Source organism: Castor canadensis, chromosome 19 (genome assembly GCF_047511655.1).
Source record: "Castor canadensis chromosome 19, mCasCan1.hap1v2, whole genome shotgun sequence".
Taxonomy (NCBI): Eukaryota; Metazoa; Chordata; class Mammalia; order Rodentia; family Castoridae; genus Castor; species Castor canadensis.
In genome coordinates this window covers 4,048,984-4,073,808 of record NC_133404.1, presented here as the reverse complement: position 1 = coordinate 4,073,808, position 24,825 = coordinate 4,048,984, and the positions used below count along the sequence as shown (strand labels likewise).

Sequence of the window (24,825 nt, the reverse complement as noted above, 5' to 3'; positions counted from 1 at the left end):
CTGCTACTATGGCAGAGTTGATTAACAGCCACAGCCACAGCAAGGCCCATACAGCTAATGTTTACTGACTCTGTTATAATGCCACTAGATACAGAATATAATTTTGTATGTCCTCACATAGAAAGATGTAACATGACATGCAAAAGAAAAAACACAAAAATCTAGAATGAGTATCTTTTTATTTTTATAAAAACATGAACTTGTTTTACAGAATAGTTTGAAATATAAAACTGAAGACTAAGCAATATTTCTGGGTGGCGAGATTAAAGGTGATTTTAATTTTTTTCCTTATATTTTTCACTATTCTTTTGTTTTCTGAGGCAATATAAAACATCAATTATTCTTATAATCTGAAAAAGTGGTAAAATTGTTATTTTTGTAATATCAATTTATAGCCCAGAGAAATGATTTTGTAGTTTCATCACAAAATGTGAATGAGTGCATGCAATTCCCTGAATAACCCAATCAAAATCAGCAAATCATTAAGTTTTCTCTCTGTGTTTTTTTTATGGTTGTTATTTTGAGACAGGGTCTTGCTTTGTGGCCCAGGCTGGCCTAGAACTCACAGACCTCCTGCCTTGGCCTACACAGGGTTATGAATGAAGCTTTCCCTCCATGCCTGGCATTAAGCTTTTTCTAAATTATCCAATTCCTCAAGATGAGAAGCTTGTTCTCTACCAAACTGCTATGGGCATATTTATTTTTCGCCCCCCACTACTCATGAAAATTCTCCATGTTGGCCTACCACAGAAAAATCTTTGCATGGTTTTTCCATATGCAAATTAAACTTAGTATGTATGTTAGAAAATTCCACACAGCAACTGAAAATGAGCATTTTAGCTCTTAGAAGTTCGATAAATCATTAGATTTGCTGTTCAACATAAGCTTCAGCAGTTCAGTACAAAGCAGAGTATTTGTTTTTCAAATTGTTGACCCACTGGCACACCAAGGGCAGTCCAGTGAGTGCAGACAGTTCTGGTGCAGGCACTGAGGGGGACATTATCTGTAGAATTACTGCAGCATACATTTCCATCCATGCTTTTGCTCCCATTCTTAAGCTCTTTCACCAGCACAGGCCTCATCCTCTGCCTCAAAGGAGGTGCTTTGATGGTGTGCCTATTCTGCCACCTAGTGTCAGCAGTGTTACTGCACTAAAGTTGTCTTAAGCAGCTCCTTAGCACAAACCTCAGTCCTGCTGCACCCTCTCACCTGAGGACTCAGTGCTCATTTTCTGAAGGTCACTTTTCCATAGTTTGGGACCTGGATGAGACAGTGGTATTAGTATGCTTGATAGCTACCTGTCTTTGGGAAAGAGACCAAAGTCAATGTCATGAGGTTTGAAAATGGAATCAATGGTTATAAGTAAGCCTGTCTGAGACGGTGGAGAGGGCAACACATAGAAGAGAATGAAGACAAGTCTAGTTCTTCCAAAAGAATCCAAAGGATACTTTGTGTCCTATTAAAAAGTGTTGTGTCTCAGCAGGGAGCCAGTGGCTCACAACTGTAATCCTAGCTACTTGGGAGGCTGAAATCAGGGGGAACCCAGTTCTAGGCCAGCCCAGACAAAAACACTTGGGCGTGGTGGTTTGCACTTATCATCCCAAGCTGGGGTAGAGGCTCAGGTTGGGAGGAATGTAGTTCCAGACCATGCCAGCTGGGTCAAAAATTAAAAAAAAAAAAAAAACAGCTGGAAAGATTCCATCTCAAAAGAAAAGAGCTGGGTATGGTGGCATGCACCTGTTATCCCAGGTACGGTGAGAAGTGTAAAACAGGAGAATCATGGTCCAGGCCAATCTAGTCAACAAGTGAGACCAATCTCTACAACAGAGCAAACGGGTTGGGGGTGTGGCTCAAGAAGTAGCGTGCCTAACAGGTGTGAAGCCTTGAGTTCAAACCCCAGTACCCACAAATAAAATAAAATAAAATAAAAACTACAGAAGAAAACAGTTTAGGATTATAATCATTATTGAATTAAATCTTTCACATAAAAATTCCTTTCTTAAACATATTTTTTAAATGTTTGGGCTACAAAAGACCAAAAATCGTATGTTCTCCCTCATATGCGGACATTAGATCAAGGGCAAACACAACAAGGGGATTGGACTTTGATCACATGATAAAGCGAGAGCACACAAGGGAGGTATGAGGATAGGTAAGACACCTAAAAAACTAGGTAGCATTTGTTGCCCTCAACGCAGAGAAACTAAAGCAGATACTTTAAAGGAACTGAGGCCAATAGGAGAAGGGGACCAGGAACTAGAGAAAAGGTTAGTTCAAGAAGAATTAACCTAGAAGGTAACACACACGCACAGGAAATTAATGTGAATCAACTCCCTATATAGCTATCTTTATCTCAACTAGCAAAATCCCTTGTTCCTTCCTATTACTGCTTATACTCTCTCTTCAACAAAATTAGAGATAAGGGCAAAATAGTTTCTGCCAGGTAGCGAGGGGTAAGGCAGGGGGCGGGGGGAAGGAGGGAGAAATGACCCAAACATTGTATGCACATAAGAATAAAATAAAATTTAAAAAAAATGTTTGGACTGACTACCCATTTCTGAATCATATTGGGATGCCAAGAATTCAAGGAATAAGTTATCACACTACATGGTGTAACACTGTAGTCTCAGTTACTCTGGAGACTGAAGTGGGAGAATCATTTGAGCTAATGAATTTGAGACTAGCCTGGGCAATACAGTGAGTGAGACTCCATCTCAAACAAAAAAAAAAGTGTCATATTTTCTTTATACTATTCTTTCTTGTACCAGAATCACTGAAACCAACTGGACAGTAATGAATCTCAGAGCCATAAATGACACACAGTATTGCAGCTTTTATTGTCCTAGGCTAGAAAGGCCTAAATACTTCTCTGCACCACCCAATGTATCCTTGAGGATGAGGACTAAGCCCGATCTGCTGTCCTAGCTCCAGTGATACAGATTCTGTCTTCTATTGCAATGGGCATTGAAAAAAATATTGCTTGAAAAACATCTAAGGTGTTACTTTTAAGACAATCACTGGAACCCTGTATTTCTAATCACCAAAAGAATAAAACTGATACAAGGAATGCAGGGGGTGAGGTGTGGAGATTCTACCCTGCCCAGCTTCATCAGAATGAATGTGTATCTATTTTAAATATCTGGCTTCTAACTGTGATTGTGCTTGAGTTCTCCCCCCACCAAAAACAAAACAAAACAAAACAAAAAAGACACTGATGTGATCTCAACCCAAGGGGTTCCACTGGACAAAAAGACCAATGCATAAAACACTGGTTAACGTTAGAACAGGGATTGGAAAAGGCAGAACAAACACATTCATTTAGCTTTTTATCAGTCATTCTCAGAATCACCATTTGATGTGTTTGGTGTTCAAACAAACTGAAGATAACTGTGCTATAGTGAGATAAGATAGTCCTGCTGAGATCCCATACCAGTGTGTAAATAGGTTTATTTGAAAGTGTCATGAACACTCTATAGTAAGGGGTATCAGTGAGTAAGCAGAAAAGAAACCTAAAATCAAGAGAAAGTCTGCTTTAGATATTCTTTTCACAAGGAGAAAATCTTTCTACTGCCCATTTTGGATCTTCTAAGTTTACTTTTTAGTAAGTGAGACAGTGTTTTAAATTAATGAAGTGGTTCCATTTTTTTTCCTGCTATTACTAACTCCTTCAGCTCTTTAATAAACAAAGAGGAAAATAACCAAAATTTAAGAACAGGATGGGATGTTTGTGAGATTTAGTATACTGAATGTGAGAAACTAACTCATAACATAACTAAAGTCATTAAAATTCTTCCTGGCATAGCTGTCGTGGTCTAAGCTTGTGCATCTGACAGCACCCACTGAAGTAAAGAAATACAGCTCAGTAAAAGAAAGACAGTGAGTGCTATAGGAAGCCCCTCCCTCAATGAGGCTCAAGAAGAAATGGCTATAATGCCAAGGACGACAGTCAAAACTTTCTCACTTACTTCTGAAATGGAAGGGGCATGACTTTGCTCTCACACTGCAGTTCTTACGTTCTTTAAGGAAATGAGGACGATTTACTAACATTTTGTCAACTCAGCTGTCTCAGACAAACAGGAGCCCAGCATACAAGACATAGGTGAGAGCCCAAGAGCTCTCCTAGACGTGAGGCTTGACTCACAGACCACAAAACATGGAACCAGGGTCATGTATAGTTGGCAGCAAGAGATAAAATTAAAACAAAGTTATCTGAGATGTCAATCTGAATGATCCAAGAAGGAAGTGGAATCCAGATAAGGAGGCAAAAAAGAAATGAAAGAAAGCAGAACCAGGGGAAGAGAGCTCAGACAGAAAGAAAAGATGCTTTGCACTTGAGGGACATTCTCTGAGGCACATTTACTGAAGGCCCACAGCACACCAGACACATACTAAGCATTTTCATCACACCACCACCACAGAGAAGACATTCTTAACCCCATTTTACAAATAAAAAAAAATATGTTTTACCATACCAATTTGTCAAGATCTTAGTATCATACCATATTCCTTCTGTGAAGTGCAGAGGTGACCTCTTAACAGGGTTATAAAAACCACAAGTCCTCTTTTGCACCAAGATGCCTGCTTACTTGTCCCACAAAGTTACCTCCTCATTAGGGTTATTTTAGTAACAAAGTCACACTAGAGTTGAGTTCTTCCTGTATTAATTTTGCCTAATGCACAAACAGCACACAGGCAGAATCTTTAGGCAAGTAAATGGCTCTTTTACTCTACAACATTTTCATCATCAGAAAGCCTCCATCTGGTATTCCACATAAATGTAGGTTCTAACCTTATATCATAATTTCATTTTATTTCACATGGACATTTCTGGTCTTTTGTAGAATACCTGAAAGTTCTTTCTTGAGGGTGGTTAGTTACTATGGAAATGAACATAACCATTAGAAAATTATTTCAAGCCTGTAAAAACTGTGGAATTTATCTGAAAGCTAGTATAATTACAGGTACCATAAAAATGTAAGAACTATAAACAAAACCACAATGACTCAGTCCCTATATAGGATTATTAAATAATTGCAAAGATTTTTTTCAACTCATAATGATGTCTTCAAAATGTAGTTGATAGAGTGAAAATATGAACTATTCTGGATAAGGACAATATACTATAAGAATGTGTTATAATCTACTATCCAATATCTCAACTAGACATGGGAAGTCCCTGGTTGTCAAATGTTAACAACATTAGGTACTACACTAAGTGATAAGGATCAGGGGTGGACAGAAGTCAGTTCTGCCCATAAGGATCTCAGTCTAGTAGTATAGAAAGACGAAAACTAGGGGGGAAAAAAAAAGATGCACAAGGCACATGTGCATAATTCAAGTGCATCTAGTGAAAGGAGGGAGAAGAATACAGGGACAGTGAGCAGAGGTTTTTGAGGAAAGTCAAGCAAGTAGGGTAAGGAGAAGCAAAAGGACTGCATGGTGTTCATGAGCAGCTAGCTGTTGCCTTGAGATTGAACCACCTTGAGAAGTGATGGCAACAATGACTCATCAGACATAGACTCAGCTTTCTCTGTGCTTGGAGTCTGGAAGAAAAATGACCTCTTCAATGTAAGTCAACATCTACTACCCTGGAAATTACACAGAGAAGGCCTTAAGAGGATGATAAATAAGTTTCTTGCTAATTCATTTGATGTAATTTAAAAAATAAAGTCAAATGATATGACTCAATTTATACTATAACCTCATGACACAAACTGTATCTCTTACATGTTACATTGGGATCTATTTTACCTCATTTAACACGCCCAAAGTGCTTTTGTTGCACACACAGTGTTTGGTATGTAGATAGATCATAGTTTATTTAGTCAATTATTTATTTTGGGCCATTTAAGTGGTTTTTAATTTTTCTCCACTAAATATATAAATCCCTGAAATAACATTTCCATGCATAAATCCTTGCACACATACCTGATTATTCATTAAAACAAGTAATTAGAAATGGAACTCCTGATGAAAGGATGTGCAAGTTCTAAAGTTTTTGATAAGATCATCCAACTGCCTCCAAAACAGTAAACTGTCTGCACAGGAACAAGCATCATGAGAGAATTCCCACTAGTTGTAACTTTGCCAAAAGTGGGCTAATACTTTTAAAATCTACTAATGAACAAAAAAAAAAATGCTGTCTTAATTTATATTTGTTAGTACTATTAAGGAGGCTGAACTCTTTTGAAGTCATTTGACCACTGTTATCTCATTTTTAAAAGTGTATTATCTTTTCTCCTTTTTTAACTGAGGTATTCAAGTTGCTCTGGTTAATTTTTGTAAGTATCACTTATGACATTTTATATACCTGATGGAGACCTAGCAGAGCTTGAAGGCTCAACACATGAAGAAATGATAAGGAGATGGAAATGGTGACTTCCCTGATTTCACCAGAACATAATGCACACATTTCAAAATATCACTGTATTCCATAATTATGCACAATTATTACATGCTATTTGAAAAGATAAATAAAAAGAAGCAGTGATCTGAACTGTACTAGTGTCACAATCGCTACCTTAACAGCTCACACTGGGCACACTGACTGACAATCATCTACCCTGTGCTGGCTAAGGCTAATTTGCTAGCCGTAAGTTACAGCTGGCTCTTGTTAAGCACTTCAAATGTGGCTAGTCCAAACTTAGATATACCTAAGTGTAAAACACACACTGGTATTCTAAGACTTAGTATGAAAAAAAGAACATAAAATACCAATAATTTTTATATTTATAGGCTGAAAATATTCTGCATGTTTGATAAAATGAAATATATTACTAAAGCTTTAAAAAATGGATTTTTACCATACAATGAGTAAGTAGGCATTGATACCTCTGAAATACAGAAAATCAGAAGACAAAGATTCTGAGGGAAGAATGTTAAGTTGAATTTTGAACTTCTGAGGTCTGTGGGGGCACACAACAGGAAATGCCTGAAGCTCAGCAGGTGATTCTGTCTGGGAATTCAGGAGTTACTGTTAAATGAGTTACACGTGAAAATATGAGAGTGCAGCGTGAAGAGCAGGAGTTAAAGACAGAACCAATATTCCAATGAGCAGAAAGAAAAAAAGACTCCTATTAGGTGAAAAAAAATGAAAGGAATGAACACAGAAACAAGGTACAAAGGAAAACGTAAGTAAGTAACCGCAAACAAAAAAATCATCCTATGATACATTTTACAATTTCAAAACAAAGTTTCATTCATCATTTATTCATTTAATCATATTAAGATCAATCCTTGTTGATAAGAACCCCAGTCTAATAGCAGTAGGAACAGATATAAACAAATCAGTAAAAAATACTACTGGTAAAAAGAGACCAATTTGCTAGAGAGTGAGGGGATGGTTAACAAAAGCTTCACAAGGAAGTTGGGTTAACCAACTTAAAGAGTAACAGGAAAGTGTAGTTGTGGGTGGGGGAAGAGGGAAAACTTCCTGTCTAATATAGCACAGTGTGTTCCAAAAAGGACTTGAGGTTTGGTGAAGGTAACTATATCCATCCCAAGTGTAGGTGGTAAGTGCCAGGGGTTTAATTTAACATTTAAAAAGAACCCATTTAACTGATAAAAAAAAAAAAGTTAAGTTAAATGACTTGGCCAAGTTCACAGAGCTGAGTGATAGGGCAAGACTGCCTCCAGGCACATGTGTGGAGACTGCTCTCCAGTACACAAGTTTCCGACACTGACTATGAAGGGTGTACACATACCATAAGGAATTTTCTTTTTATTGTGCAGCTAAGAGAATATTGTGACAGATCATCATAAAGAAGACATGGAGGAAAGGAAGGACCAATGTCTTCATGTAGCTAGAGGGAAGTGGAGGACACAAGGAAGAAGCAAGTTGAGTGGCAGTGGGCTGTGGCTTCAGGAAAGATGGAGGAGTCTACAGCTTCAGTTATAGACTACTTATGGTTACCGACAAGAGCGTGGCCAACTTACACTCTATCAATTTGTTCTAGAAAAACACAAGCGGAAAATTTTCTTTCACTGGTAGGAGACATGTGTATAACACACTACTACAACTGTTTTAAGAGAGAAGGAAATTTTTCTGCTTTAAAAAAAAGCAACTCGTGACCCATTTTAACTGTTATCAACAATCTGACATGACAGGAAATACACCACCGGCTAATTCACGTCACAGCATGTGTAGCAATCCCAGGAGTTAGTGATAAGACAATAAATCTGAAATATTTAACAGATGAATAATGAACTTACAACCTTTTCTGCATTAACCCTCATTATGGCATTTCCTGCAGCTGTAACTTCTTAAAAAAAAACCCCACAAGTCAGACAATTATTACTGTTTATATATACATATATAACATGTATTATATATGTATAATGCATGTATAAAATAAATATAAATATATAAGTACAATAATATACATGCACACATATATATACCGAATTATTTCTCATAAACTGCTTTCAAAATCACAGAAAAACACTAAATACTTTAATGAGACAAGACTAACTACGAAATTTTCCAAATGTGCTTGATATAAAATATTCTTGTTTGTAAATAATAAAGAGATTATTTCACATGGCACACATGAGTAGCACAGCTTACAATGTAATTATTTCCCAGATTCAGAAACAAAACATTAACATACCAGAAGCCAGGCTGTGCAATGCTCAGTCATTACTTTGTCCAAGAGTGATCTCTCTCCTTCCTGGTTTTGAACTTTATGAAAATAGAATTACACAGCATGCACTGCTTTACGTCTGGCTTCTTTCAAGAGTGTGAGATTTACCCATGTTACTGAATGTAGCCATGGTCTGTCAATTTTCACGACTAGAACACTACTTATCCATTCCATGCTTAAATTTTGACTTACTGTGAATAAAGGTAGTAAGAATATTACTGTGCATACTTTTGGTACATGTATTTATATACTTCTGATAAGTATACTTAAGAAATCCATGTAAGATAGGGTATTTTTATGTGCAGTTTTAATAGATTCCACCAGTTTTCTTTATTCAATGCTGAGGCTCGAACCCAGGACCTTGTGAGTACTAGACAAACACCACACCACTGAGCTATATCCCCAGCCCCCCAATGAGTTAAAAAGTATGTTATTAGTATATACTCCAATCAGCAATTCATTGAAGTCCCCATCCTAACCAACACTTGCCACTGTTGGTCTTTTCAATGTCGGCCACTGCAGTGAAGAATAGTGGTATCTCCTGATTTTTATTTGTATTTCTCTGAGGATTGAGGAACATGACTACTTTCAGATATTTAATGGTCACCTGAACATCTGTGAGATAGCTTCTGCCCTTTTTCTACTGCTTTATCTGTTTTTGTTACCTTACAGATCTGCAGGAGTTCAAGTCTGCACCGGGGTTGGCAAATCTTTTCCGAAAGGGACCACAACAGTAAGTATCTTAGGCTTGGTGAGCCATGAGGTCTCTGCCAACTACTCAGGTCCTGTGTTGTAGCATGAAAGCAGCCATAGTCAACATATACATGAGTGTCACTGTGTGTCAATAAAATTTGATTTATGGACAATAAAACATGAATCTCATAAAATTTTCATATATCACAAAGTATTCTTCTGATGTTTTTCAACCACTCAAAATGTCTTCCTGACTTGTTGACAAGTCAGGAAGAGTTGGTCCACAAGTTGTAGTTTGCCAGCCCCAGGAATAAAGACCATATCAAGTTATATGCAGAAGTCTTGCAAGGGGGATATCATTGTTATTCGTGCAAAGAATCAAGTTTTGGCTTTGCTGATACTTTTTTTCAATGCTTTTCATTTCTTTAACTTTTGCCCATGACATTATTTCCTTTCTTCTACTTTCTTTGGTTTAAATTTGCTATTTTAGCTAAGATTAATATTTAAATCAATGATTTTTGAACCTTTACTTCTCTAATGTACATACTTAGATTAAAATTTCTCCCTATACCTTTCACAAGTTTTGATTGGTCCTATCTATGTTAGTTCATACTATTTTTTAAATTTCATTGTTATTTCTTTTCTTTCCTGGTTTTTTGAGACAGTGTCTGGCTATATAGCTCAAGCTAGCCTTGACCTTGAAATCCTCCTGCCTAGCATTTTGGGTGTGCAGCGCAACAGCCATCCTTCATTGTTACTTTTCTGCCTCATGGTTATTTCAAAGTGATTCACTTAAATTCCAAACACTAGAAGATCTTCAAACTCTCCCCATTCCAACTATACTTCCTTAATAGTCAAATCCATAGAATTTTAATTCTTTAAGATTTACTCTACGGTCAGTGTACGGTATATTTTGCTAACTGTATCACAGGCACTTATAAAAATAGACTTATTCTATTTGACTCTATGACTATTTTATTCTATTCTATATGACTTATTTGTCATACAAATGTCAATTAAGCCAGTTTTGTGCACTGTGCCGCCCAGTTCTTGTGTAGTGTAACTGTCTGTGTATGTGTTTGGGTCTGTGTATCTTCTCAGTTACTGCTGTGTGTTAAGACTCTATTGCCGGGATTACCTTTTTGTCTACTCCTTGTAGTTGTAAATTTCAGTTTGTGTGTGTGTGTGTGTGTGTGTGTGTGTGTGTGAAAGGTTTTTTGAGATAGGGTCTCATGGAACTATTTGCCAGGGGTGGCTTTGAACCGTGATCCTCCTGATCTCTGCCTTCTGAGTATAAATTTCAATTCTTAATTAAAAATTTTTATGCTGACAAAAACTGTATATGCTTAAGACATAAGACATGATGTTTTGATGTAAGCACTGTAGAATGGCTAAACTAGTTAATATATCAATTACCTCACATACTTTTTTGTGGTGAGACTTCTTAAAATCTATTCTCTCAACTTTCACATATACAAGACATTGTTATTAACTATTGGTGCCATACTGTACAACAGACAACCTGAACTTATTCTTCTAAATTAAAATCTTGGGTTCTTTGACCAACATCTCCTCAATCCCCTCATCCCTTTCTCCATTCCCAGCTATGGCAATCATTCTGCTTTCTGCATTCTTAACTTTTTAAGATTCCACTGAAAGATCATGCAGAATTTGTCTTTCTGTGCTTATTTTACATAGCATTATGTCTTCCAGGTTCAATCTGTCATTGTGAATCTGTACATTGTGAATGTACTGTGTACATATACCACATATACCACTAATGGAACACTTAAGTTGGTCCATGTCTTAGCTCTTGTGAACAGCACTGCAATGAACATGGGAATCCAGCTACCTCGTTGACATGGTGATCTCCTTTGGATATCATCCATAGATGGAAGTGCTGGAATAGATGGCAATTCTAGTTTTAAGTTTTTGAGGAACCTCCATACTAATTTCCGTAACAGCTGTGGATCAATTCACCTTCCCCCAACACTGTACAAGAGTTTTCTTCACATCCTCACCAACATTTATTATCACAGGGTGAGATGATGTCTCACTGAGGTTTTAACTTGCATTTCTCTGGCAATTAGTGATGTTGAACATTTTTCCATAAACCTATGCCTTCTTCTGAAAAATGTCTTTTCAGGTCTTCTATCCGTTTTTAAAAACTGACTTGATTGCTTGCTACTGGATTCCTTATTTATTTTGGATATTAATCCATTATCAGGTGTATGGTGTGCAAACACTTTCTCCCACTCCACATGTTGTCTGTTCACTCTGTTGTTTTCTTGCTGTGCAGATGTTTTTTAGTTTGATGTAATACTATTTGTCTATTTTTGCTTTTGCTGCCTGTGCTTTTGATGTCATATTCAAAAAATCTTTCCTAAGGTCAATGTCAAGAAGCTTTTTCCTTGTTTTCTTTTAGAAGCTTTACAGATACACACCTTAAGTCTTTAACCCATTGAGTTAATTTTTTATATATGATACAAGGATTCAATTTCAGCCTTGCCAATGTGATAATCCAGTTTTCTCAGCACTATTTATTGAACTGTCCCTTCCCCATTGTATATTTTTGGCCACATGAGAACTCCAGCCCTATTAGGATGATTGAAGATTTGGGAGACTATGTTTTTACAACTCCTGTAGTTTTCCAACATTCCCTGGATTTTCACTTCTTACCTGGGTATTTATCCCAAGTGTGTGTGTCTTTGTACATCAACCCTTCTGAAGGATTACATGGTGAGAGTTTTTATTCTGCCTCACATTTCAGATGCATATAAATTCTATGTAGATTTCATGTCCGTTTCCCTAACTCTTGGGATAATCCCTTTCAGTCTAAGGGTTTCTACAAGTTTTTAATTCTGAGAAATGTACCTGCCTTTGTTTTTTAATCTGTTAAGATTCCTATTTAGCAGAAGCCTTCCACGGCTTCCTTTCTAGCCTCTTGGATTTACACTTTGTGTTCTCTCTTCGTCATTCAGGCTTCCTTCTCAGAGAGCTCCTCAGTGTTGTCTTCCAACTCATGAGTCTGCTCATCAATTGTTCTCGTTCAACTCCATCCAGGTTGCTTTATTCTTTATTTTTATTGTATTTTTGTACTTAATTATTTCCACCTGGTTCTGTGTTTTTACGTTATCTTATTCTTGCATCATACTGCTAATATCTTTCCTATACCCTTAATGTATTTATTGTGTTTATTTAAAATTCCTAGTCAATCTTTTTCAATAGTTATCCATGAGATAGTGTACCTCATTTACTTAGTTGCTTTCTTTGAGCATAACCAGAGTTCAGGTGTAAGTATGGCTATAAACTAAGGTTCCTCTGGGGTGCCAGTCACTCCGTGTGGTAAAATGCATGATGAAAGGACTAATGGCCAGAAAATAACCGTATCCAACCTGTTGAACTTAAAGGGAGAATGAGCCCCGAGCAAGGAGCCCCAGGACTCTCAAACTTGGCAGTTTACTCCTCCTTGTGGGCATTTCAGAGGCAAAAATTCTGATTAGGGCTTCCCATTTAACTTTTAGGAAAGACAGTTCTGGCAACAGAATCTTATTAGGCTGAAACCTACCAATCTGGGAGTTTGAAGGAGGTGGGAAGAAGAAATAGAAAAATGAACTCCTAAGTGCCTTTAGACACTGCGGCTAGATAGGCCGCTCCAGTTTACATCAATGCCATCAAAGTCCCAGGAGATTTTTTGAAAGGACAGCGAGGCCTGGGCATTGTTACTCTTTTCTGTTTTTTTTTGCTTGGGGTTTTTGTTGTTGTTTGGTGAAAGGACAGGAAAGACAGTACGAAAGCAACACCAGTGAGAAAGAACAATAGAACTTAATGGCCTTCTTAGTTCCAAGTAAGCCAACACCTCTAACACAGCACTGCCCACTCACCCATCAACCCAGACAGACAGGCTCAAGGCAGCCTTCAGCCTTCTCTCCTTCCTTCTCACCTTCTCATTTCTTCACAGCTGACTTTAAGTAAGGGAGTCAATAGTTAGGACTAATTTCATAGGACACAGAACCAGTCTAGAAATTGTATTATCAAATTATAAACTTTTTACTCAATTTCAACCACTCCTAATCCAGTTCAGAAACCTGAGAAAAGCAAATCAACAAAGAGTTACACTTTATAGTAGAATAATTTGCCACCAAATTATTCTGTTTGGAGAGTAGAAGCAAGCACTGCCTGATTCCTTCATGGACACTCACAATGATTCTCCTACTACATCTGAAAACAAGTTTTTTTCTTCCTGACTTTGCATTACCCATGGATTTATAAGCACTTTGTAAATTCCTGGGTGAAATTTTTTAAAATTCCTCCCCTGTAGTTACTCTGCTCACCAAATACTGCCTTCTAAGCACTTCTACATGCCATAATTCTCCAGTTCCCTAAGGTCATCACTGGCACTCCCAAACATACAGTGTACCTATTACCTCATGCCAATCTGAAACTTGTACGAGCAACTGATAAGTTACGAGGTAGGGTGCCCCCTCAACAGCAAGAAATGGAAAACCCTAACGGACCACCTCAGATATCTTCCTAAAGTTGCAAAGGTGAGAGGTACAGGCTGTTGATAGGACTTGGCTAATGAATGAGTTTGACTGGTCCTTATAATTGTTAAAAAAACTAATTCAACTTTTTAGCTGGTTACTAAATAAAATGTCTAGTACCAAGCAAGAAAACACTTCTGCTCTACGCTGTACTGATGAGATGACTGCAGTAACTATTTTCAGTTCTGAGCAATGTACCTCATGCTCTGGAAGTTTAAAAAAAATCTACGGCCATACCACCCTGAACACGCCTGATCTCGTCTGGAAGTTTAAAAAAAAAAAAAACCTTAATTTTTGCCACTATCATGAGTGGGAAAATGATGTCTTTTAGGTGTGCATTTCCCACTGATGAGGAAATACAAATGGCTAATGAATGCCTATGCGTTCCTTCTTCATATTCAAATTGATCGACTAACTGAAAATTGTTTCCATGTTAAAAACTGGTGCCTTGTATTTTAAGGATGTTAACTTTTCTCTGTTATGTGTATTACAAACATTTCCTCCCAGTCTTTCACCTGCACTAAGCGTATATGGACAGAGGATTTTTCCTCTATGACTTTTTTAAGAGCACTTCTAGCACAGAGTCAATTTTGTTTGAATTTTGCTTACGGCATGCCATTTGTGTTTTTCTTATGATATTATCTCCTACCAGAGATAATACACACTATTCCATGTTTGTCACATGCAGACCTTTCGTTTGAAAAAGACTCAACTTCATTTTCTTCCAGTAGAAAGTCTATTATACCAATAATTACATTCTTAAATGAAGGTCTTTTCCCCATTAAATTTCCACTTTTATTTTATTTTAAAGTTGCATAATTACATGTAATAGTTGTATGTTATCCTTTTCTACTGTCCGTTCTTAGGCCAGTATCATGCTGTTTTGATAGAGAAGGTTTGTGGTAATTTTTAATATCTAGGACCCCTTGTCCTCTCTCAGTTTTCTATAGTGTACTCACTTAGAGTTAAGGTACTTTTTTCAAGCACAGATTCTCAAGATGAAACTGATTATAAAATTTAAGATGTATTTAATTATAGATATTTTTAAATAGTTAATTCAGTTGACAGTTAATTCATTTTTAATGAATAAAAATTTTTTAAAAGCCAGAAAATAAACCATATGGACAAATGTCCTCATGAAGAAATGGGGCAAAAGGAGAAGATAAAAAGTAGAGTACATACTGCATCTTATTTGAGGATCATAATAACTGGCAAATTAACAAGGTAGAAGAAAACTGAGGTATGGGGAGGGGAGTGAATGGAAGAGACTGTTAGGTAACAATCTAGTTAATTAAAAAGACAAAAAAGAAAACATTCCATTAAGGAGGACACAGAGACTAAAGAACATGGAGTTTGCTAATATTTTACTTTTTAACCTCACCTTTATAGAGACAAAGAACAAAACTGGTCATTCTACGATGCCAAGTATGCCCTATACCCCTCCTTCCCTCTGACCAAGGCTGAGCTCAATTGATGTAATAGTCGTCAACTTTAAGTACCACTCCACAGCACAACAATCCACCTGCACAAAGCAGTAGAGAACGTAAGCAGTTGATGCCTTCACCAGCACTGAATCCCAAGCAGTGTGCTAACTCTTCTAAAAACACATTTGAGTTCTTTGGTGACAACTGGGAGTAGAACGTAGCTACTCTATGTCCAGGTCTGAAACCCACAAAACAAACCAACAAAATAAATGTTAGAACTAAGGAGTGGCTAATGATATCAAACCACAGGTGATAATGTAGTCTCTCAAATGCAATTTGAAACAAGTTGATTATGAGTAACACAAGCCAGTCTACACTTCCACATATATAAGCACTGCTGGAATTCTCTAAAAGTACTGGAAAAGATCCTAAGGATTTTTATTTGAAACAACAATCGATGAGAGCACAAGTAAGTCATAAAAGAGCAAGCAAATATTCTTCTGAGAGTACCTTCCTATATGGGAGAATGGTAGGAGAGATGGGCATAAAGAAGACTATGTATACATGTCATGTCTAGTTTTTCCTGATTTCTAATTCAAACAACCTCTATGGAAAGGGGAAGAATATGGAGAAAGAGAACAGCTATCCTCGCAGTGATGACCAGCATCAGCTTAACAAAGAGAAAATAAATATCAAATTTTTATCAAACCAAGTAACACAGAGAGCCACCATGCACTCCTTCCCGGGTGATATATTTTTCGCCTGGAACAAAGGAACAGGAACACTAAGGAGTGATATGGCTTTGGGTCAAGAGAACAGAAAGTGTCCTGAGACAAGAAAAGTGAACAGAACTTTCCAGATGCCTCAGGTCACACCCTCCTTCCCCACATTACTACGACTACTGTTACTGCAGCCACCACCAAAAAACTAAAATATAACAGTAACTAACATTGAGCATATTCTAGTCACTACTCTGAGATTTTGTAAGGATTAGCTCTTGATCCTCAAAACAATACCAATGAAGTGAGTACTCTTATTATTTCTATTTTACAAATGTGGGCAATGAGGTTCAGAAAGGGTAAGTAAATTTCCTATAGTCATATATTTAGGAGGCTGTCTGGTGTAAAAGTGATGTTGTACTGCATCTCTCTCACTACCATTACACCTTTAGCAGACCCACAGAGCACAGGGATTTCTTCACTCAGGCAGTAACTACTTATGTACCTTGTACAGTAAGCTCTGCTTGTGCTTCAATTGTGTCATTTCCATTATCAGCTATGCAGAGGTAAGTCCCAGCATCGTCCTCAGTGACACCACTGATCTCCAAGCTACCACCTGCCAGCAACACCAACCTTTCAGAGCTGTATGAAAAAAAAAAAATCAATACATTTCAATGTGAGGAAAATAATGAGAAACTTCCCACATAAAACGGTATTATTGTGGATAGGGCTACAAATGGACTGAGAGTAACATAAAATTAAAATTTCAATTTGCTTTGCTCATATTTCACATGCATAAATACCACAAATACAAATCAAATGTTACAATCCCTGGCACTTCTAGTTATTCCCAAAGGGAATTTTTGTGTTGTTACCAATTCCAACTTTCCCTGCTCTGGCCAACTTTTTGGAAATTATGTAATTTTGAAGTCTGGAATTTTTCTGAGACTGGTTTCACCATAGCTATGCCAACTGAAATTACTAATAGAAAAGAAAAGAGGGCAAAATGTCAGACCAGAAACAGTAAGGCATAGGTGACAGTGCCGACAAGTTTCCTATGGTGGCTTGGATAGGAAACCGGAGGAAAAGTGGAAGGGAGGGGAGAGAGGAGGTCAACTGCCAGAGAGCAGTCACAGGGGTGTGGTACTGGGCACGAATGAGACACAATCATGCCATTATCAACAAGGATGTTGATGAGTATCAATTCAAAGCTACAGAGTGATATGAGTCTATTTAAGGAAAAACTAAACCAATCCCATAAACCATCAAGGAAGAAATCACAAATCAATATTCTAATCAAATTTTTGCAAAGTGAACAAGTGTAGCTCATGTAGTGACTTACAAATGAAATCACACATACAAAGGTATGTCTGGCATAAAGGTATAAAGCAAAGGATGCAATTGATTCTACAAGTGTCATTAAAGTTGCCACGTTAAAAGTCACTTCCATGGACAAGCAAATGCAAGATATAGTACCAACACAATAGTAAATGTACACATGTACGTCTTTATTTTAAGCCAGTCTAAACTAGTTTTCACAGTCTAGAATTTTCTTCCAAATCTTAACATTGCTATACTTCTATTTGTATCTATGTTCAACAACAAAAAAATGTTTTTACTATAATTTGGCTTTTCAAATAGTTTTTTGTTTTTTTTTCCCCATACTGGCAGTTGAACTCAGGGCCTTGCACTCAAGCACTCTACAACCTGACCCACACTCGCAGTCCTTTTCATGTTAGTTCTTTTGGGAATGGTTTCAAGTTTGTGCCTAGGCCTGAACCGTGATCCCCCTACTCACACTTCCCGTGTGGATGGAATGACAGGCATGCACTACCACGTCCAAATGAAGTTTCACAAACTTTTTTTTGTCTCGTTGGGCTCAAACTGTGGCCCTCCAATCTCTGCCTCCCAAGTAGCTAGGATTACAGGCATGAGCTGTATGCCCAGCCACACAGCTTTATTTCTTTTTTTTGGTGCAACTGGGGTTCGAACTCAGGGCTTCCTACTTGCAAAGCAGGTGCTCTACCACTTGAGCAACACCTCCAGTCTATTTCGCTCTGGTTATTTTGGAGAAGAGGATTTGTGAACTATTTGCCCAAGGTGGCTTTGAACCTCAATTCTCCCAATCTCAGCCTTCTAAGTGACTAGGATTACAGGTGTAAGTCACCAGTGCCCAGATCACACAGAATTCTTTAGGAAGGAAAAAAAAAAAATAGAGGAAATAACTAGTCTCTGCTACCTTTATAATGTTCATTCTAAGTAAACAAAGTGCTACTGTGACCTAAATTTCAGTACACTGTAAATCAATGTAATTGGTCTTCCTGAACCTGATAAACAAGCTTGTCTCTGGATATAAAATTAGAATCAGATTTAGTGACTTCACCAAGAATACTACACTGAAAGGTCACAATTAAACTTTGTCAAGTAATCTTCCTATCTGAATTGTATTAATTATACCTTCAAATACATTATATGATGAAATAGACAAGTAAGACAACATATAATGGAATAGACCAAGAATGACTGAGATGAAAGAAACGAAGTAAAACCGGGTTTTGGTGTGTCATAAAATAAGAAAAATTTACATAAATTATAATCCTACATTTTACACATGGACAAAGTCACTTCTAAGCTTCAGAAATTAAAAGTTGAATGTTTGTAAACGAGAAATCAGCAATACACACAAATGATACCCAGCAAAAACAAACATAATATGAAACACAAGGTGGTATAGTAATTTTTGAAAGTTTTCCTTGATTATCAACAATTTTTTTGTAGTACTGGGATTTGGACTCAGGGCCTACACATTTAGTCACTCCACAAGCCCTTGTTTGTGATGGTTTTTTTTTTTTTTTGAAATAGGGTTTCGCAAACTATTTGCCTGAGCTGGCTTCGAACCATGAGCCCTCTGATCACTGCCTCCTGAGTAGCTAGGATTATAGGCGTGAGCCACCGTCGCTGGCTTCCCTGATATTAATATAGTAGTAATTTGTTTAAATAGGTTTGATTTTACTCCTTTTAAAGGAAGATGGGAGGAAGAAGAAGGTCCACTTGCTTGATAGAATTCATTTAACCTGTTCATGACTCATAGTAAAAAGAAAAGCCTTCAGAACTCCAACATTCAAATACACAAGCAAAAGAAAGGTATGTGAAAATATGCGTGGTGAGTGGACACAAGTTCAGCTCAGTTTAGTACAACCGGACATGAGGGGTGAGTCCCTAAGTAACATGGCATGGCTGGGGTTAGTCTGCAAGAGCTTGGTGTGCTAATGAGATTTTTTTTTGGCCAAGGAAAGGATTTTAAGCAAATGAATGGCATGATTACATTTTGTGAAGAAACACACAGAGTAGGAAAAGACTGGAAGCTAAAATTACAGGTACTGTGATGGTCCAGAGTTAAAGAACAGGAGATTGGCTACAGCATTAACAGGGGTAAAGGGAAGGCAAAAAGCACTGACAGTGCTGAAGAAGCTGGATGATGAGCATGAGAAGAAAGCTTTCTCTTTCCCTTAACAAACATACAGACATACCTTCATGTGTCAGGCAGCATCTGGGAACACAACAATGAGAAAAAACAATCAACACTGTCATGCAACTTAGTGGGAAAGACGGGTATGAAAGATAATTCTACAAAATGGCATGCCAAAAGAACCTGCCAGGAAATTAAGGCCTAGTTAACCTTAAACTGAGACCTTAAGAATGAGGAGGAGCTAGCTAAATAATGAGAGGGAAAGAAAGTCTTTAAGACAGACCAGCACATGCAAAGGGATTGTGGCAGAAAGGATCAATGGTTTGGGGGTTTGAAACAAACAAGTGCAGAAAGGTGTTTAGAAGAAAAAAGAGCTGTCCAGGTTACACGAGGCCTTTTTTTTTTAATTTATTTATTTTTTCTTTTATTCATATGTGCATACAATGTTTGGGTCATTTCTCCCCCCTTCCCCCTCCCTTACCTACCCTGCCTCCTCCTTCTCCCCCCAACCCCCTCGCTATCAGGCAGAAACTATTTTGCCCTTATCTCTAATTTTGTTGAAGAGAGAGTATAAGCAATAATAGGAAGGAATAAGGGTTTTTGCTAGTTGAGATAAGGATAGCTATACAGGGAGCTGACTTGTATTGCTTTCCTGTACATGTGTGTTACCTTCAAAATTAATTCTTCTTGAACTAACCTTTTCTCTAGTTCCTGGTCCCCTTCTCCTATTGGCCTCTGTCACTTTAAAGTATCTGCATTAGTTTCTCTACATTGAGGACATCAAATGCTATCTAGTTTTTTGGGTGTCTTACCTATCCTCATACCTCCCTTGTGTGCTCTCACTTTATCATGTGATCAAAGTCCAATCCCCTTTTTGTGTTTACCCTTGATCTAATGTCCGCATATAAGGGAGAACATACGATTTTTGGTCTTTTGGGCCAGGCTAACCTCGCTCAGAATGATGTTCTTCAGGTCCATCCATTCACTTGAGTTCCTTAACATAGGACAATGGAAATCCATTAAACATTTTTAAAAGCAGGTTGAGGGTAGCAGTGATGTGCTAAGACTGCAGCTTTGAAAAGACTGCTGTAGCAGGAGTGTGAAAATACATTTGTAATGAGGGCAAGAAACACATGGGAAGAAGTGGGAGCCAAGTCAGTAAACAGCAGTGACAGTTGCTGAGAATAGGTTACAGCAATATCGCTGGAATGCAGAGCTATCTACAAGGTGAAATGACAAATCTATAGATGAATTACATAGAGAAGATAGGGAAGAAAGACACCAAAGACAGAGCAGGTAAGGGTAAGGGAGAAGTAAAGAAAAACTGCTTGCTTAATTTAGGTTCTTTGTTGTGGTTATTTGAATAAGGGAGGTAAACTTTAATAGGCAAAAGAGACAGAGCCACTAGAAAGGGAATCCCTAATGGCACTGGAGATGGGAAATAGTAAGAGCTGAAGCACAAAAGGATATCTGAGACACCTCTTTCTCCACAGCAGGACAGGACAGTAGGGGAAAGCTGAGCCATATATACTTTTCTGCATTAAAATTCATTCTCTCATTTGTTTACCTTCATTCATTAAACTTTTTATTCTGGGGGAACTGCAGTTTCATAGCTGTTCTAAGAAGTAATCCAGAGTGGGCCCTGTACACTTTATACAGCTTCCACCCTGGTACCATCCTATTAGAATATAGTACAGTATCACAACAGGCTACCCACACTAACATAGTCAGGACAACATTTCCATCATCATGAGGCTCCCTCATTCTGCTCTTATAGCCACACCCACCCTCTCTCTCACCCTCAACTCATTAGCCTCCAGCATACAATAACCTATTCTCCGATTCAATAATTGTACCATTTCAAGAATGGTATATGAATAGGCTCATACAGTAGGAACCTTTAGGAACTGTCTTTTCTTAATAACCATAGTCTCTGGAGGTAAGTTCAACTTGTAATGTTTTATCAAAAGTTTATTCTTTTAATCATTTGGCATTCCATGCTGTGGATCTACTATTTTAATTATTCTTTCCATGAAAGTCATCTGGTTTGTTTCTAGTTAGGGTTATCAAGAATTAAGCTGTTAAAACACTCACGTGCAGGTTTTCGTGTGAATGTAAACTCATTTCTATGAGAGAAATGCCCAAGAATGCTAAGAGTACAATTGCTAGGCTGTATGGAACTTGTTTAGGAAACTCAAACATTTTCCCACTGTGGTTATACCGCTTCACATTCCAAAGTAGCAATGTCAGAATGATCCACCCCAATTCTCTATATCCTCACCAACATTTAGAACTGCCACTTTTTTTTTTTTTAAAGTCCTTTTGACAAGTATGTAGTGATATCACACTGAGGTTTTAACTTGCATTTTCGTAATGGCTAATGATAACCAAATCACTTATGTTTATTTGTCATCTGTTATTTTGTTTAGTTTTGTCTGTAAAACAGCTCTTCATGGTTTGGTTTGGTTTTTTGCCCATGTTTAAAGTGGATTACATGTTTTCCACCATTAAGTTTGAGAGATTTTTATATATTTCTAGATATTAGTTCTTTGTTGGATGTGTGGTTCTAAATATTTCTTCTGCTTTGTAGCTTTTCCTTTTCATCCTCTTAATGGGGTATTTCACAGACCCCATTTTTTCCTTAGATGGTGCTTTTGGTGTCAAACTTAAAACTCTTTGTCTAGTCCTAGATCCTATTCCACCCCCACCACGCCTATATATATATATATATATATATATATATATATAGAGAGAGAGAGAGAGAGAGAGAGAGAGAGAGAGAGAGAGGGAGAGAGGGAGAGAGAGAGAGAGAGAGTGTGTGTGTGTGTGTGTGTGTTATATTTAGGTCTGTGGCCCATTTTGAGTTAATTTTCCTATGAGGTATGAGGGCAGTCTTAAGCCAAGGTTTGTATTTCTCCCTATGGATGGATATTCAACTGCTCTAGGAGTGTTTGTTGAACTCCTCTCGTGCCTTCTTCATCAGTGGGCATATCTGCGTGGGTCTGGGCCTGGGCTCTCTATCCTGATGCACTGATCTGTGTGCCAATTCCTCTATCAGTACTGCATATCTTGATGACTGTAGCACCACAGTAAGTCTTCAGACCAGGCAGACTCATTTTCTCACTTTTTAAGTTTTGTTTTAACTATTTTCAGTTCTTTGCCTTTCCATATAGGCATATGGATAATTTGCCAACATCTACAAAAAATCTTAACCTGACAGAAATTGAGTTAACTTGTCTCACTTTGAAGAAAACTGACATCATCTCTATGCTGAGATTTCCAATCCATAAACACAGTATGTCTCTGTATTTATTTAATCTTTGGTCTTTCACAAGCATTTTGCACTTCTAGCAGGGTGCCTACTGTTAGACTTTGGTTAGATTTACCCCTAAATGTTTCATTTCTTGTGAGTGATTGTAAATTACATCCGTAATTTCAGGGTTCACATGTTCACTAGTATATAGAAAATCAATTTTGGGGGGGAGGGGTACTGGGGTTTTACTCAGGGCCTCATGCTTGTTAGGTAGGTGCTCTACTACTTGCATCACTCCGCCAGCCTTTTTTTTTTTGTGGTGGGTTTTTCGAGATAGACTCTTGTGAACTATTTGGCTGGCTGGCTTTGAACTACTATCCTCCTGAATAGATAGAACTACAAGTATGAACCATCAGTGCCCAGTTTGAAAAACAATCTTTATGCTTAGCTTGGTCAACTCAATTATTAGTTTTAAGGGTTTTTCTTTCCCCTGTATCTTGGGATTTTCTATGTAGAAAAACGTGCTATCTGTAAATAAGGACTGTTTTATTTTTTTTCTTTCTGATCTAAACCACTTCTTTTTCTTGCATTACTGAACTGGTTGGAACTTCCAGCACTGTAATAGTGAACTTCCTTAACTTGTTCCTGAACTTAGGGGGAAAGTTTTTCATTGTCAAGTTTAATGTGAGATGTAGGATTTTTCAAAATGTTCTGAATTAAGTAACGTTTTTGAGTTTTTAAAAATATCACACATGAATGTTTCAATTCTGCCAGATGCTCTTTCTCCACTGACTAACAGGTAGGGTGTTTCTACTAGCCTATTAATGTGGGGAGTTACATTGATGGATTTTAATATTTCATCCCTGGAATAAATTCCAGTCGGTCATGGTATGTAATTCTTTTTATATACTGTTGAATTCTATGCTAGTATTTCATGAAGGACTTTTATATCTTTCTATACAAGAGTCTTCTTTCTCTTTCTCTCCCTCCCTTCCCCACCACCACATCTCTCTTTCTTTCTAGTCTTTGGTTTTGGTACTAGGATAATACTAGTTTCAACTTTTTTGTCTTCTATTTTCCAGACAGACTGTAAAGAACTGAAGTCAATTCTTTTTTAAACATTGGTAGGATTCTCCTGTAAAGCCATCTGGACCTGGAGATTTCATTTTCAAGAGTTTTGAAATTACAAATTCAATCTCCTTAATGACTGAAAGGGCTATTCAAATTATCTATTTCATATTTAGGTAGATGTGGTTGTTATGTTGGGGAGTTGTTTTGTTTTGAGAAGTGGTCTATTTCAGGTTGTAAAGTTTATGTGCATACATATAATTGCTGCAAGCACTCCTTTACTAGGTTTTTGATGCCTGCAAGGTCTGCAGTGACCTCCTCCCGTTTTCAGTCCTGATACTGTTCACTTATGCCTTCTTTTTTCTACAGTTCATTCTATCCTTGTCTCACTCAGTCTGCTATTGAACCACTGACTGAGACTGCTTTTCTGTGGTGCTGAGGGTCAAACCCAGGGCTGTGCACATGCCAAGCAAGCACTCTATTGAGTTCCACCATAGCCCCAACAGTTTTTACTTTGGCCACTGTCTAGTGGGAACATTTCCATCCAATTACTCTAAGTATTCTACTTTCCGAGGAGTGCTTCTTCCTCCAGGATGGAGGGAAGGTCAAGGCTCCCATGGGCTCTCCACTGACACAAGGGGCTGCATTCCAAGACCCCCACTGGATGCCAAAAATGCCTTCTATTTTTTGCTGAGATTTTTTTTTTGTTTTTTCCATTTGTTTTGAGTGTGTTACAAATTATAAATTGCTCACTGAAGCAATTCTACCATGACTGCTTCATAATCTTTCAAACAATTCTAAAATCTTTATCTGTTCACATCTACTGTCTCTTCTCATTTAAGTTGGGATTTTCCTGGTTCTTGGTATCATGAGTGATTTTCACCTGAAAGATGAATCTTATTTAGACCTTCTATTTCAGCTTATTTTTTTATGACACTACTGTAGCACAGTGGGAAAGGGTGCTGCCTCACTACTGCCAGGTGTGTGTTCCCCAATATCCACTGACAACTAAA

The 24,825-nt window shown here is 37.6% G+C and overlaps 1 protein-coding gene across 15 annotated transcripts in view; it reads right to left on the bottom strand.

Annotated features, from left to right (window-relative positions):
- Window positions 1-24,825, bottom strand: part of Neo1 (neogenin 1) — a 199,572-nt gene that overhangs the window by 111,147 nt on the left and 63,600 nt on the right. For all 15 annotated transcript variants that reach the window (XM_074062073.1, XM_074062063.1, XM_074062065.1 and 12 more), the window contains exon 5: window positions 16,528-16,664. In XM_074062073.1, coding sequence (XP_073918174.1) covers window positions 16,528-16,664 — 137 coding nt within the window. The remainder of the gene's footprint in view (window positions 1-16,527; window positions 16,665-24,825) is intronic.